At 49.3% G+C, this 15,319-nt stretch overlaps 2 protein-coding genes and 1 long non-coding RNA gene across 3 annotated transcripts; all 3 read right to left on the bottom strand.

The window, feature by feature from the left end:
• Nucleotides 1–7,530: 7,530 nt before the first annotated feature.
• On the bottom strand, nucleotides 7,531–7,986 carry TMEM239 (transmembrane protein 239). Its single transcript, XM_045508586.2, has one exon. It carries the CDS (start codon nucleotides 7,984–7,986, stop codon nucleotides 7,531–7,533), a length of 456 nt encoding a protein of 151 aa, XP_045364542.2.
• Nucleotides 7,987–8,731: 745 nt separating this feature from the next.
• On the bottom strand, nucleotides 8,732–9,349 carry C19H20orf141 (chromosome 19 C20orf141 homolog). The gene is made up of 2 exons (XM_010972805.2): nucleotides 9,084–9,349; nucleotides 8,732–8,969 (listed from the first exon to the last, which is right to left on the bottom strand). The coding sequence occupies exons 1-2, from the start codon at nucleotides 9,347–9,349 to the stop codon at nucleotides 8,732–8,734; spliced, it is 504 nt and encodes a 167-aa protein (XP_010971107.2).
• Nucleotides 9,350–10,037: 688 nt separating this feature from the next.
• Nucleotides 10,038–15,132, bottom strand: LOC141574028 (uncharacterized). The gene is made up of 2 exons (XR_012500564.1): nucleotides 14,217–15,132; nucleotides 10,038–11,345 (listed from the first exon to the last, which is right to left on the bottom strand). It is a non-coding gene; the product is annotated as an uncharacterized LOC141574028 (long non-coding RNA).
• Between the last annotated feature and the right edge of the window lie 187 nt (nucleotides 15,133–15,319).

A 15,319-nucleotide genomic window follows, 5' to 3' on the forward strand; every position in this document is an offset into this window, starting at 1 on the left:
AAGTGGGAGGCCAATTAGAAACCCCGTATTTAATAGATACAGTGTACAATGGGAGCAAAGTGATCATAGGCCAACTTCTTTGGTGGGTGGGCCAGAGAGGAGGAGCTGAGGGAGAATTTCAGCATGGAGTGGGGGTAGGGAGCTTGGGCAAACTTTTTAAGGAAGTTAAGAAAGAGGATAGGGTCTTGGCTTTGACAAGTGGTCTTGACCCGAGGTTGGTGACTACTAAGCATCAGGGGTATCATGTAGGCTAAGTGGTGGTGTGGGGGGGTGGGGGCACAGCATGGCAGTGGGCTGGTAATAAGGAAGCACAGAGACCCACTAAATAATTTTCAAGTAGAATGGGATGGAAGAGAGGGATGCAGAGCTCTGGCATTCACTTTCCATACTTGTTACTGAAATTTTACTTTGTCAAAGGGTATAACATCCTGCTCAAATGGACATGGAGACAGAAGACCAGAAAACTTTTTATCCTTGCTAGAAATCTACTAAGTGCAAATGAAGGGAAGCTACTAAGTTAACACACACCCGTGCTGGGGAAACTGGTATAGACAATGTGAGTTAATAAAAACCTTTAGAGAGCACCATTGTCAGGGCTGTTGAGAATCAAATGAGACAGTGCCTGAAATGAGCTTGCAAAAAGTGGAACGCAACATACAGAAATGAAAGAAAGCCTCTTGATAAAGAGATAAGATTTCAGATCATTTTTATTGCAAAAAGTAATTTTTTCTTTTCATTAATTTGCCTAATTTCTTGTTCATTCCTTCCTGCCTTCGCACAAAACTCTTTTCTCCATCTGCATCTCTGAATCTGGGGCTTCTCAGTGTTACTAGGGAAGACTACACCCAGACTGATTTACACAAAAGAGTCATATGAGTTACCCAGCCTCATGGAGCCCTCTCTGTTGCTTGCCATCTTTTTCTCTAATTCCCTGTCACTTTCCCTACTGAGCCTTGCCTAGGTTTTTCCCCTTTCCAATGCCATCCTAATTTTGAAACTCTCACACTGTTTGCACCTTGAGACTGTTCAGCGTGTTCCATGTCCTTGACATTCTAGATCTGCCTTCCTAATTTTCACACCATCTTTCTTTGTGGCTCCCATTGCCCACAGTGAGGTTTCATAACCTTTTCTTCAGCTTCCCAATGTAGATTTGAAATCTATCAGAATAAAATGGAGAGAAGTTATTTTATTTTCAGCTTGTCATATTAAGTATATAGTTCAAGACACTTGACTCCTCTGTTACAGATTTTATTCAGTTGTGACTGGGAAACAAACTTTAAAAATAGCCACATACAAGTCATTACATGCACTTCAGTTGTTTCCTGGCTCTTGTTTTGAGGTGTAAAAACAATGAAAAACGTACGTTTCTCCAGTGTGTAGGCACACTATTTGCTAATTAAGCATGACAGAACTCAAACTTCATTGCCTCAAAAACCATTTATATTTTGACCATTGACAAATCATTTAAGAAGACAATTTTACATAGACTCCCTCTCATTCATAGACTCTTGATTTTCTAAAGAACGGCTCCAATATCCTTTCCTGTGCCATAACAAGATATTCCTGAAAGGAGTAAAAGATACATGAGCACTTTGTGACACCAGCCTTTATTTTTTAGGGAAAAATAGTGTATGGTCAGGCCACTCAAGGTGGCTATTCTCTTGCTTTCTGTACATCCCCCTGCTCAGCCAGTGCCCCCTTCACCTACACCTACTCACATGAGTGACCTTCCTACGCACTTGCCCCAGGCCCCAGTTAATGATTGGTCTTATCAAAGGGGCAGTGAGGGGTTGTGTGCCTCTGTTGCTTTCCCTGGTAACCAATGACATCAATTTCCCCCTATTAACTGCTAACCTCCCCTGCCCTGGGGAGCAAAGACTGCCTTGTGCTGCCTGCTGTCTGCTGCACATGGTGGAGAGTCACTCCAGGACCTTGCTTCAGATGTGGAAGACCCCCACCCCTATCTATTAAACCGTTGATTTCTCTGTCAAGGACTCAAGGCTAGCTCTTGAAGTTGGGCAAGTACAGGCCTTGTAGGCCTATGGGTATAGCCCAACAAAAAGTCTTAAGAAATTTGGGGAATTTTTTTTTCAAAAAATCTTAACCCAACTGGAGGTTTCCCAACAAAAATAGATAACTTGTTTTCTGTTACATTATCCAGTTCATTGCATAGATTGTGTGTTGAGTTCATTTTAGTGTTTAAATACATCTACCATGTACATTAGTGAAAGATAAACTCTTTCTGATCGTAAGGAAATGGACCTAAAAAAAATGCTTTATTGAGGTAACTGTAACTGATAGACAATAAACTGCATACATTTCAAATGTATAATTTGATAAATTTTAACATATATACAAATGTGAAACCATCATCACAATCTAGATAATGAAATTTATCTTTCTGCCTTTTTATAAGCCCTCCCTGCCTCCATTCCCCACCACCTCCTCACATCTTCCCACCCCCATCCATAAGCCACCCTTGATAATTGACATACTTCCTGTTACTATAGATCAGTTTGCATTTCCTAGAATCTTACGGAAATGGAATCATTCCACAGGTACTCTTTTTCATGTGGCTTCTTTCATTCAGTCTGATTAATGGGATTAATGGAACAACATGGAAATTCATCCATGTTGTATCAGTAGTTCATTACTTTTCTATAACTTAGAAGAGGTTCTTGACAATGGGAATCAAGTCAAAGTTCCTGTGAACAACAATTCCACATGCCATTGTCTGGGAATCCCAGCTTGTATAGTCAGAAGATGAACCCAAAGGAGGAAGCCTTACCCTCCTAACATCTGGCTTTTAGATGGATGTGGTATTCCATTTAGAAGGCTTCACAATTTTCATATATGTTACAAACATTTTTCAAGTATACAGTATCACATATCAATTTTAAAAATTGGGTTTTGGTTAGACACTTGAAGACACCGGCCAGAAAATACGGTAATGGCAACAGCTCTTAAATTCTTTTATTTTTAAGATGGAAAATATTTGAAAGGTTATAGAGATGTCTGCTCAGCAGAAAATAACTTATCCAAAGTTGATTGTGTCCAGAGCCTCACAACAAACAGCTCTTTACCCCCAGGAGGAATGGAATAATAGACTAAGGTTGGGACAGCAATGGGTGAGATAGTGAAGCCAACTGGATTGGGCCCTTCCTTCTCCAGGATCCTCATGAGCTCTGCCCTCAATGCCTCTGGATTTCTGATTGGGGGACCCAGGCTAGAGACTTCGGTTAATGAGATTTTGAGGAGTCAGCGAAGACAGTGGGCTGGAGATGCTCCTTCCTGGCCCCACGATCTACCCTCCCTGCCACTGCCCGTGTCCTGGCCGGTGAGATACCTCTTCCCCTCTTCCCTCTCATTCCACACCCCGCCAAGCCCGACTCTTGCAGCTAAAGCTAAGATCTCCGCCAGTGGGCCGCACCTTGCACGGATCAGTCCGCAGGCTGTGATTCCGGGAGCTGGGGCGGGGTGCGGGGGGGCGTGCTGTGTCGATTTACCCGGATTGACATTAGCACATTCCCCTTGTGGGTGTCCGCAACGCTCCGATCCCTAGCTGGGTTTGGGATTTTCTTCCCAACGTCAGGCCCAAGCCCACCCCATTCTGGCTCCACGGTCAAAGAGTCAGCTCGGCGCTCTCCAGCTGTCGCCCTGACCGCTCTCCCGCGCGCACCTGAACCTAGGTGATTGCGAAGAACTCCGCATCCTGCATCTGCTCCTGGGGCGACCTCCCAGCGGATCGCAGGCCGCCGCCGCCGCCGCCGCCGCAGCCTCCCCCAGGATCCAGTCTCCCAGCTACTCCTCTGTGTCCACGGACTATCAATGAGGACAGCGGCTCCCTTCACCCTCTAGCTGGGACGGAGCCTCCCGTTTTCCCTGGCACACACGAGTCTGGGTGAGAGCGCCCCCTCCCGGCTTCCCGTAGCTGATTCTTACAGGTTTCCCCCGCGCCGCGCAGCCTCCTCCTTCCAGGAACCCCTCTCCTTCCCCCGAGGTTGGCCCCTGACTGCTCTATCTCTAGTGAAACCTCAGTCTTATGAGCCCCCGAACACCATCCTCTCAGACCCTCCCGCATCCCAGCGGCTCCTACTCATTGTTCCCCAGTCCTTGGGGCAGAGGAAAGTCCAACCGGGCGCTCCTAGGCGGCGTATGCCTCTGTGGATCCCCTCTCTGCTTTCTCACCTGCAAAGCTCCTCGCGGCTGACACCTCCTCCGCTCCTTATGCTCCACTTGATTTGATCATTTTTCCGGCCAGGCCACACGGGTTACTGGCTCCTCACCTCCACCCCATCTGAGCACGCTGCGAGGTCGGGTAGGGGAGGGACGGCAAAGAAACAGATCTCGCTGCCAACGTCACTCAGGCCAATGGGACAGCTTTCCCTTCTTGGCCCAAATGGAAAGGCTTACATCTTCATTTCAGCATGTTCATTCTTCCTAGGTTTACATTTTTAAGCATTTTAAGTCTGAATGGATAACTTTGTCTACATTGAAGGTAATTTCAGAGGGGAGGGTATAGCTCAGTGGTAGAGTGTGTGCTTAGTATGCATGAGGTCCTGGGTTTAATCCCTAGTACCTCCATTTAAATAATAAACCTAATAAAAATAATAAAGTATTTTCAGGAATTATGTTCGTGATATTTTTCTATCGTTTCTGCAAGGTCCCTTACTTAATACTCCCCTCCCATTTGCCTGACCCTAGAGTTGGCTGTTCCATTCTAATTTTTGTTCTTATTTGTCCTGCCAAAAATGTGTTTTAAGTTTGTGTAAAAAGAATTGTATTCTTTCTCATTCAGCTTCTTTGCATGCAACGCTAGCATTTCCAGATCAGTCCACAGAGCTTCCACCCCTTCTAACTGCTTCCATTCCACATGCTGATCCACTGTGTTTTGCCTTTTTCATCTCCTGCCACCACCAATGAGAGTGCAATCATCGTTCTCAAACATATCCCTCACCTGCAGCACCTCTCAAACAGTGTGCATGTGTAGCGCCTGGATGTCTTGTCAAAGTGCAGGCTCCGATTCATCAGGCCTGGAGTGGGGCCTGAGATTCTGCATTTCTAGCCAGCTTCCAGGTGATGCCTATACTGCTGGTCCTGGGACCACATTTTGAGGAGCAAGGCCATTATGGGGCTCTGGGAGAATTCATTTTGGGTTGCCGGGCCACAGGGTTTGTTTTACTCTAATTGGATAAGTATTGCCCATCTGCTCCAGTCTGTCTGTACCACTTTACTCTGCACCAGCAGAGCAGGAGGGTAGAAGATATATATTTATGTGGAGCAGGGAAGAAGGCCTTCTCCTTGCACCTGCCAAAATCCTGCCCCTCAGTGTGTCTGGTCTGGGCCCAAACCTCTTCTTTCCATCAGAATGGCCCTAAGGCACCAGAGTGAAGCCCCTGGCCAGCAGTGCACAGCCAAGTCAGTGATGAATTCAAGATGGGCATCCAGGCTTCATCTCTGACAGGAACTTTTTAAATTTTTATTCTATTTTTATTTTATTTTTTCCTTTTATTCTTTTGTGGCTTTTTTTTTTTTTGAACAGGAGATTTTAGAATAGGAGTTGAGAAGCCCTTGGGTCTTCAGTTAGGTTCTATTTCCTGCACTGCTTTCCCTGTAGTAGCCTGCAAGGGTGGACAAGGACTCAAACAACCTGGCTTTGCCTTTGGCAAGCGGCTATCTTGAGCCTGACTTCTCAGCTCTAAAATGCGATAGTAACAGCATAGCTACAGTTAGTGGTGTGAGGAGTCAGTCCAGAAACTCTGCCCACATAACAAGTGCCCCACAGGGGCCCCAAAGTGTTCTTGCCTTGATTTTAACCAAGAGAAAAATAACGTTCAAGAAGGTTTAGCAATTTTTACCAAAAAGAAAGTGATAGTGCTGGTGTTCAAACCCAGCCTCGGCTAATACACCAGAACCTAAGCTAACCACGAGGCTATACCTGCTCCATGCCATGCGTTGCCCTTTTCCAGGGAGAACTACAAGGCAAAAGGAAGGACTGTGCCTGGGGTTTCAGACACTGATGCTGAAAGCGTCTGACTAGTAGCATGCAGGGTTATGAAAATCCACAGCAAATGGGTTTTAGCAAAACTGAACCTGGGTTCTAGGGGCTGGTCTTCAGGGCCTGAGCATTTGGGAGGCAGGAGAGGGGGCTTTGGGTTGCGGGCTTTAGGAGCAGGGATTTTAGGGTTAGATATACAGTGGGGTCAAGACTGAGCAGGAATTGAGGAGGGTCAGGGACTAGTTGGGGCTCAGGAGTGGAGTAGGGGTCAGATGGGTGGGTCTTACCTGTCCATCAAGGGCCTTACTTGTAATAAGTGATCACTCATTGTTCAGTTTGGAGGGTTAGCTGATGTGTGAACAGCCAGCATTCTGGGCACAAAGGGATTCCACCTTCCAAGGCCTTCCTGGTGCTGTAAGCAACTTGTTGGGTTGGTTTTAGCAACCTATGAGCTATGCTTCCCCAACTCACACAGCTGTGCAAGCATCCTCTGGCACCAAGCCCCAGTCCCAAGCATTTCACAATCTGAAGAGTTCAACACCTGCATATTTTGAGATTTCATGGTGCACAACCTTTTACATCTTGTTCACACCCAGTGCATCCTCTGTGAACCATTGTAGGACCCAAACTGTATCCATAACAGAACATTTCTCTGAAGGCCTAGGGAAGCTTTCTGCTCTTTAGAGTTCAATACAATATCCTGCAAAGTGCTTCACACATAGGTATTATTGGCTTTGACTCACAACAGCTCCGTGACAGGACCCACTTCATATCAAGGCTCAAAAGAATTAATTGATCAAGGTCACACATTGCGTAGGTGGGTGGAATGGGACTCCTTGTTTCTCTATACCAAAGTCTTAAAGAGTAGGTGCTCTCTGGGAACCTCACTATCCTGTTTGGCCCATTTCCCAGACTTGGGGATGTGGACTGAGGCAGGAGGTAGAAGTCTAAGGAGTGGGGAATGCTTGGGCAGAAAGGTCTGGGAGGTGAATTGGCTTGAGGTCTTACAGGACTTCTGACCAGCCCTCTCCCAGCTAAGTTTCTGTCAGTGGGCCCTTTCTAGAGCCTGGGGAAGTGGAAAGAGGGGATTGTGGGAGGAATGGCAAGTCCGGGGGCACCCAGGTGGAAGTTTCTCTATGAATCTGAAGCTGAGCCAGTTCAGCAAGAAAAAGATGCTGCCAGCTGCTAGGGGGGCCCCGGCGGTGTCACCACAGGCACGTGAGAGCTCTTGACAGCCTGGCCAAGCTCTGCCCCTGGCTAAGCCTTCTGCCCTAACCTCTCTTCTCAAAACCCCTGAACCCCTACACCAAGTACCTGCAGCATCAGCTTGAGGGAGGTGCCCAGAGGTCAGGCCAGTCTACCCTGCCAGCTCCAGCAACATCACGCAGGCCCTGACCAGTCCCTGCTAGGGATGGAAGGTCTGGGGCCTGCTGAGGCGGGAAGGCCCTGGCCCCACTGCCCTCCCTTTCCCCTGGGCCTCAGGCCCTAGGCCAGGGCTCAACAGACACAAGCAGCGGGATGGGGTTGCCCTTCTATTGGTCCAAGTCCTCAGCGTGGCCTGGGTGAGACATGGAGGTGAGGAGGCCCACGAGGCTCAGCAGTGTGGAGAAAAGCAGCAGGAAGGAGGCCATGAAGAGCAGGGCGGGGAGGGCACTGAGCACCAGCAGCAGGACAGCCGGTAGCAGATGGCGCCACACTGCAGCCACCACGGGCCACAAGGAGCTCAGTAGGTGGGAGCCGGTGGTGAAGAGCGCGTGGCACAGCATCAGTGCCAGCAGCAGGTAGAGGATCCCCTCCAGACCCCACAGCACACGCTGCAGCGGTTGCCGCCAGCCCGATGTGGTCCACCACTGGGTCAAGCGAGGGGGCATGTGGCACATGCACCAGCGCACCCAGACATCCCGTGTGACCCAGGTCGACCAGGGCACTGCACGCTGTGGCCCCTCGCCGGCCCCGATGGCATCTGTCTCCACTCGCAGCTGCTGCATCGTGGCTGGTGCACCTGGGGAGAGGGCCAGGCCAGCTGCAGGAGCAGCCCTGGAGATGCCTGGGACCTCAGGGCGGGTAAGGTGCTGGTGTCAGGAGGGTACCAGCATGGCTGTGGTGGGGCTTTGAGCTGGGGCCTGGGTCTTACCTCTGGGAAGAGCCACCTAAGTCATGTTGCTTCCTGCAGCGCCCAGGACAACCTGGCAGCCAGCCTTGAAGTCCCACTCTTACTCCCCCACCCTCCCCAGAGGAGCCCCATTGTGACCCAGGCTGGGGTGGGGTCCAGCCAAGAGAGGAACCACTGTAGGATGTGAGGCTTTCCTGAGCCTCTCTCCATGGACACTCCAGGCTGCTGAGGAGCCTTGTGAACCCAAAGATGTAGTTTCTCATGCTTTCTTGTGGGAAGCCCTCTCTAGGTCCCTGTCCCTTCACTGCTATCTGATATTCAGTCCCACTCTGCCCTTTTTCAAGACTCTCTCTCTGGACCCTCATTCTCCAGAACCACAGAAGCCAGAATGACCGCCCCCAATCTACAGGCTCTGAGATGGCTAACACATCCTGCCCTGGGCTCCCTGTCCTTTATCTCACTTTTTACCGATGTCCTCACACTCAGACCTAGGGATCCACTGTCCATATCGTGGGGCCAGAAGTCTCCTGAGGTTCAGGCTGGGGGTAATCCTCCCAACTTCCCAGCTCAGGGTGGAGGAAAGGAGGCTTGAGGACAATTGGTGTATTTCTGGAGGACTCTCAGGTCCGAGGGTGGAGGCAGAAAGCCAGGGCAAGCAGGGCCAAGGGTATGCCTCTGGCTCCAAGAAGTAGCCCCAGGCCCAGGAGCAGCAGCAGCAGAGCCGCCTGGAGGCTGAGTCGTCCTGTGATGGCCGCCGTGGGCAGGAGTAGAGCCTCCTGCTGTCCCGGACCCTCACCAGCTCCCTGACTCTGGCCCCTTATGAGATGTGTGTGCTGTGGCCGGGAGGGACTGGCAGGCCTGTGCAGAGAAAAGGTGGTTTTGGGAGGCTGACCACTTGCTCGCCTGCCCACCTGCCAGGCTGCTGCCCAGCTGCCAGCCTGCTGCCCAGCTGCCAGCCTGCTGCCCACTTACCGGTGGAGCAGGTCGAAGGCCAGGAAGCTGACCAGGAGCAGCAGCAGCAGCGAGGCCAGGCCAGTTGTGGAAAAGACTGCTTGAATTGTTAACCCCAGTGCCCCCAGCCCTAGGACCCTGTCCACGAGCTGCACTGAGCTAGGGCCCCAGGGGTACACGCATAGACCCACTGGGCTACCTGATCCTTCCCCAGCACCCAGGCCCCTGGGAGAAGCTGGGATAGGATAGGCAAGGACTTGGGGCCTGGGAAAACGGAGCTGGGTCATGGAGGCAGATGGAGGTTACAGGAAGGACTAGTGCTTGGAGGGAGTGGGGGTGGGGTGGGAGCATGGGAGGGGGTGGGGCCCTGGCAGACACTCAAGGGTGAGCTCAGGTGGTGGGGAGTTGGGGCTCCTCGGGAATCTCCCCACATACCCACCCACCATACCCTCCTCACCTCCTCCCACTTCAGTCAGCCATTCTGAGGGGCTGGGCAGCTGGGGGCATTGTGACATATTGCAAGGTGGGGTCTTGGGGTAAGGAGGGGGCTACAGCTTGATGGCTCTGGCTTAGGTGGGGCTTAGCCAAAAGGAGGGTGGTGACTTTTGAGAATTAAGACTCATCCTCTTGCTTTTGCTAATCTGCTAATTCATCGTCCCAGGGCCCTCCCTTGGGGATCTGAGTTGCCAGGAAGGCATTCTAACCCCATCACTACTTGGGCAGCTGACCAAGGGAGGAAGGGCTGTTTTCTTTGTCTTGTTGCTTCCCAAGGCTATGTGTCCAAGGGCAAGTCACTCAATCTTTCTGTCCCCTCCCCTCTCCTCTCCCCTGAGAGTAGGGTGATGCCTGTGGGATTTTTCAGAACTGCAGCCCTGGAATGCAGAGATAGACTCTGCTGGGAAGCAACCTGAGACTTTCTGGGGTGGCGCTCCTGTTACGGAAACGACAGGCCAGTCAAGAAACAAGCACCACTCGGAGGGTTGGAGTACTCAGATGTATTACACCGGCGGGCTCAGAGGGGCTTCTGCTCCGAAGCTCTGAGCACCTCCAAGACGTGCGCATGAGGTTTTATAGGGTAAAGTACAAGCTTGGGGTATTAGGCCAATAGGCATGGAACAGCTTTAGCAGTATTATCATCACAAAAGTGGAGGTGGGGAGGCAGCAAACCAACATTCCAAAGCCAGATATGTATCTTTGAAAACCCAGCTGGCTAGCAAAAAACATGAACAGCAAACCACACTAATTAACCTAGATTTACAAGTTAGTCTAATAGAACTCAGATCAGTATTCCAATACTTAGATTTGTGAGTTATCTTGTTAGCCCAGCCCAGCCTCTCCTTCACATTCCTAGACCTGTGAGTTATCTTGTTAGACCAGCCCAGCTTTTCCTTCACACTCCCACATGCCCTGCTCAATGGGGGTGGGACAGGAGAGGACTGTTTAGGCGTCTGAAGCACTATGGTTTGTGGGAGGTGTTCCAGATACTGAGATTCCAGAAATGGAACACAGAATGTGAATGTAAGAGGGCTACAACATTGTAACCCCCAACTGGAGGTTAAGGATACCCTTGGAGTATGGAATTAAGGAAAATGAATATTTATGAGGGTATCAGTCACCTGGGAAAGATCCTCTCACCACGGAGAATCTGTAAATGGTTGCAGAGTTTCCAACATATCTTAGTTTAGTGACTTGAGAGGCAGGAGTGGAAATGGGTTATAACTGAGAGAATTTAATCGTTGTTCACATGTCGTACTATGAGGGAAAACTGATGGGGAAGAGGGTGGGGACGGTGGATATTGTCGACTGAAATACATGCGCAGCCTAGAAGTTGAGTTATGTTTTATTTGGCGGGAGGACTCGAGCTGGGATGACAGCCTCTCAGATCCGCTCTGACGCCTGCTCTGAAGAGGTAGGGGAGGAGCTAGGATATATAGAAGCTTTACAACAAAGACCAGGTTGTTGGAGCAATAAAAGATTCCTTGTTATCTGAAGAAAACCAGGCATCTCAAGTTAAAGAATTTAGTGCTTTTCTATATGTATGGGAGGAAGGAAACACTTGGGCTCATTGAACTCATTCCTTTGACAAGCACCTAGCTATTTAGGGCCAGTCTTGTCCTTTCTTATTGAGTCCCCTCAGAGTGCGCCATTGTGAGTGGCTGCAGAGGCTGGGCTGCAGGCTTGTCTTTATGGGGTGGTGGTGGCAGTGGCTGATGATTTGATGGCTTCAGCGTTCTTTGTTTACTGATATGGTTTGCAGTATTTTTGGTTCACAATATACAGCCCCTAAGAGAGGAGACAGAGCAAGAATCCAGCTGCATCTCTGTAGTAGAGAATAACCTTTGTTTTGTTGGAGGTTTAAAGGGACACCATGACCTAGCGCGTGGGGATGGCTGCAAGAACAAAGAATGCCTGCAGCAAGAAGATTACAACAATCAACCACATCCCCTCCCTTATTTTTTGTATAAAAGGAGCCTGTATTCTGACTAGAGCAGGATGGTTCTCCAAGACATTAGTCTGCTATCCTCTCAGTCTGCTGTTATTCCTTGCCCCAACACCGCATCTCCCGATTTACTGGCTTGTTGGGCAGTGAGCAGAATGAGTTTGGACTCGGCAACATATCTATCTCCAGTGGGCCCTATCCAAAGACTCAAGCTTGGTGGCCTTGGCATCTTTGGTGGTAATGGGCTCAATAGCTTTTGAGGCATTCATCAATTGCCTTTTTCTGATTCTTCCCAGAGCGATAAAGCGATGGCTACAAAATTAGGAGGAAAAATTATTTCCAACCTAGCAATATGTTATCTGTGTAAATGGTTATCAAGTGTAAGGGTAGAATAAAGACATTTTAAGCCATACAATGTCTCAAAAATTTGACCTTGCATACATTTCCTTAGGAAGCTGCTGGAGGATGTCCTTCAGAAAAATAGGAATTAAACTTAGAAGGAAGATAATATGGGATTTAAGAAATGAGGTGAAACACTGAAGAGGGATGATGAGAAAGGCCTGAGATGTCAGCTATGTTTCCAGGCGGAGAAAGCAAGCAATCCAGCCTGGAATCAAAAGATAGATGCTCTAGGAAGGATGTCTCCAGGAGAAAATGGTAACAATGATCTGCTGTTTTTAGACATATGCAAAATAAATGTTCAGTTCCCCTGGAAGCTTTGGGATTGAATTAGCAATTGGTGCCTAGACAACCAAACAAATCATAAATCAAAGTGTTTGCTAATGCCAGGGAACACAAAAAGTTAAACAATAATATTTACATAGTCCTAATATAAACATAATATAAACACTGAATATTAATTCCTCTTTGGGAGGATGGCAGGAGACAATGTGTATCTTGATGTATTTTGGTGTGTGTTGGGGGGAAGGGTGGTAGGAAAGCTAAATCCTTAATTCCATAGCAGGAAGTCTACAGATAACACCTAAACATAAAAATTCAAGAAACAGCAATAGAAGCATGGAGGTAAATACATGGAAAAAATAACAAACGAAACTAAAAGTGGGTGACTTGGGAATAGAGAATCAAAGAAAACAGTCTTCTATTACAAGCCTAAATGTGATTTCGCTTTAAAATTATATTCTGTGGTATTTTGATTAAAAAACGATTTAGTTTTTTAAAAAGCAAATCAATATATGGTCCTATGGTGCAGGTCAGGATTATACCTGCCTAGGGTGAATGAAATACCAATTTCCTAATGTTATGTGGATGTACTCTTGTGGCTTGAGATAAAATTTGCAGCAACAGCATCAAAAATCATCAAAGTTAGCTGTGAATCTCATGCATTTTAGATGGAGTTGCTCTCAACCTCCATCTAGTGCTTCTCAACTTTTAATGTGCACATGAATCTCCTGGGGTTGAAGCCTCTGGGGATCTTGTTAAAATGCAGATTCTGGTTCAGTAGGTCTGGGGCTGGAATTCTGCATTTCTAATAAGCTCCAGGGGATGCTGATGCTGTTGGTCATTAGCTACACTTTGAGGAGCAAGGCTCTAGAAGACATAGATGTACAAGAGAGCTAGCTGGAGGAGGTAGTGGTGAGTGGAGATGGCCGTGAGGGGAGATGCCTCCCCGTGCATTTAGGTACCATGGGAGTCTCCATCAATGCTCACCTACATCATAGGGGGAGCACCTACTGGGGAGACTAGGAGGCACAGGCAAGGCAATAGATTTGGCTTCTTTTCAATTTGTGCAGCCAGACACATAGCCTCCTTTCTTCTCCTGACATTGTTTTATTCCATCCATGCATGTGGGAGCAAGAGTACTGTGTTAAGCAAGAGGATTGTGTTATTCATCTGGTTAACTTAGAGGTCCCCAGGAACCACATATTGTCTCACTGCATCACAGCAACCCTAAGAGGATAATATTATCATTCCCATTTTACAGATGAGAAAACTGAGGCTCAGAGAGATGAAATTACTTCCAAGGGTACCCAAACAAAATGAACAGCAGAAGTGAGATATGACATTAAGCCTGTGTGGCACCAGAGTCATCTATCGTCTCCACCTCCAGCCACCTGACCATGCTGGGAAGCTGCCAGTAGAGTCCCAGACCATCTCTTAAGCCAAATCCCTTTGGGGCAAGTGTCTCCATCCAGTCTGCTGAGCCCTGCTCTGCTGTGCTTTGCACCATATCCTTGCTCTTGTGAGGTCACGAGAAATGCTCCACCTGGGTCCTGGGGCTAGAGATCTGGCTGTGCAACTTGCACCCTGGGAGCCGCCACCTTCAGACCCTACTTCCAGGCTTGGCACCTTTACAGCTCCAGGTAACCAAGTAGCAAGGGCTAAAGGCAGCAGCTGGGCAGGGAGCACAGAATGGATAAGGAAGTTATGATGGTGCTGAGGGGCTTAAGGCCACAGAGGGCACAAAGGGACCCTGAAGGTGGCAATAGGGCAGAGAGGCAAGGAGTACAGAGGGGTGAGGAGACGGATGAGGGGGTGCAGGGGACACAAGAGGTATGAGCATTCTGCAGACCCGAACCCCTACGGGATCAGCGGGAGATGGCCAGCGTGCCCCCTCCCACCAGTCCCTTTGGGGGCAGGTGTCCCAATTAATGGCCTGCCATCTCTACTCCTGCAAAACCTGGCACTGTTGCTGAGGTCAGCTTCCCTCCTGCCCTGCTTGGTCCCCTCTAAACTTGAATATATTATATACATACCTTTTGAGCACTGACTGGAGACCAGGCACTGTTCTAAGTTCTGAGGTACAGTTGTGAACATTTTGGGTGCAAAAGGCTCTTCTGGGGTTGCTTATCTCCTGCTAGATGGGGGTGGGGACCAGACAGTAAACATACAACAAATAAAACAAGATAATCTCAGATAGTGTTGAGTGTCTTGAAGACAATAATAAAACAGAATGAGAGGATAGAGTATGTATGGAGGATAGAGCTTACTTTTGTCAGAATGGTCGGTCAGGGAAGCAGGTGACCCTGAAAGGTGATCATAGTGATGAGGATGCAAACTTGGTGAACCAGTGCAAAGGCCCTGAGGCTGGATGGGTCTGGTGCATGGGAGGAATAGCTAGAATGCCTGTGTGGCTGGAGGGATATGAGCCAGCGGGAGAAGACAGGGAGATGAGGAGGGCAAGGTTGTGGGTGGAGAAGAACCTTGTCAGGAACCACCTTGCAGGTGAGCCCCCTCGGATGTAAGTCAGGAGGAACTTGACACGATTTGGTTGCTGTGGTGAGTAGGGGAAAGGCTCGGAGGGCGTGGAAGCCTCAGGAGGCTGACATGTCCTAGTCGGGTTCATCCTCGACCCACTCGCACCCCTCTGTGAAACTTGGATGAGGATGGGACCAGAGCCAGGGAAGTGGATAGGCTGGGTTTTGACAGGAAGTAGAGCAGCCCTCAGGACCTGTATAGACCCGCTTCTAGCTCCGCCGGAGCCTCTCCTGGCCTCCCACTTCCGTGAAGCCTGGGGCCGCCGGGCTGGCTTTCTGCCGCTGACCCAGCCCTTCAGCGTCAGGGCGCCCTCCTTGAGTTTTTCTAGATCCCCCTCTGGTGCCTGGGACCTGGCAGTCCCGTCCAGGAGGGGCGCTCCAAGGCGGGAGCAGGACCTGCGGGCGTCCTGTTCCGGTTACTCGCTTTCGGGGATTCTCCTCCCCGAGAGCATGAGGTGGACCAGATGCCTGGCGGAGCTCCCGGACTCGCGTCTGTGAGGCTCGTTCTTACTGGAGGCGGGTCTTAACTCCCAGAGCGCATATTTCTTTCGAGAGATCTAGCGAGATTAGGCCGCCAGAACGGTGCTGACACGCTGATTTGG

The sequence above is a fragment of the Camelus bactrianus genome, chromosome 19, assembly GCF_048773025.1.
Source record: "Camelus bactrianus isolate YW-2024 breed Bactrian camel chromosome 19, ASM4877302v1, whole genome shotgun sequence".
NCBI classification, from domain to species: Eukaryota; Metazoa; Chordata; class Mammalia; order Artiodactyla; family Camelidae; genus Camelus; species Camelus bactrianus.

What these genes read in the sequence shown, in the direction of transcription:
- C19H20orf141 (XM_010972805.2), bottom strand. Translation starts at nt 9,349, where the DNA reads ATGACCCAGCTCCGTTTTCCCAGGCCCCAAGTCCTTGCCTATCCTATC. An exon ending in GCCTTCGACCTGCTCCACCG is followed by an intron (nt 8,970 to 9,083) that starts GTAAGTGGGCAG and finishes TTCTCTGCACAG; the next exon opens with GCCTGCCAGTCCCTCCCGGC.
- TMEM239 (XM_045508586.2), bottom strand. Translation starts at nt 7,986, where the DNA reads ATGCAGCAGCTGCGAGTGGAGACAGATGCCATCGGGGCCGGCGAGGGG.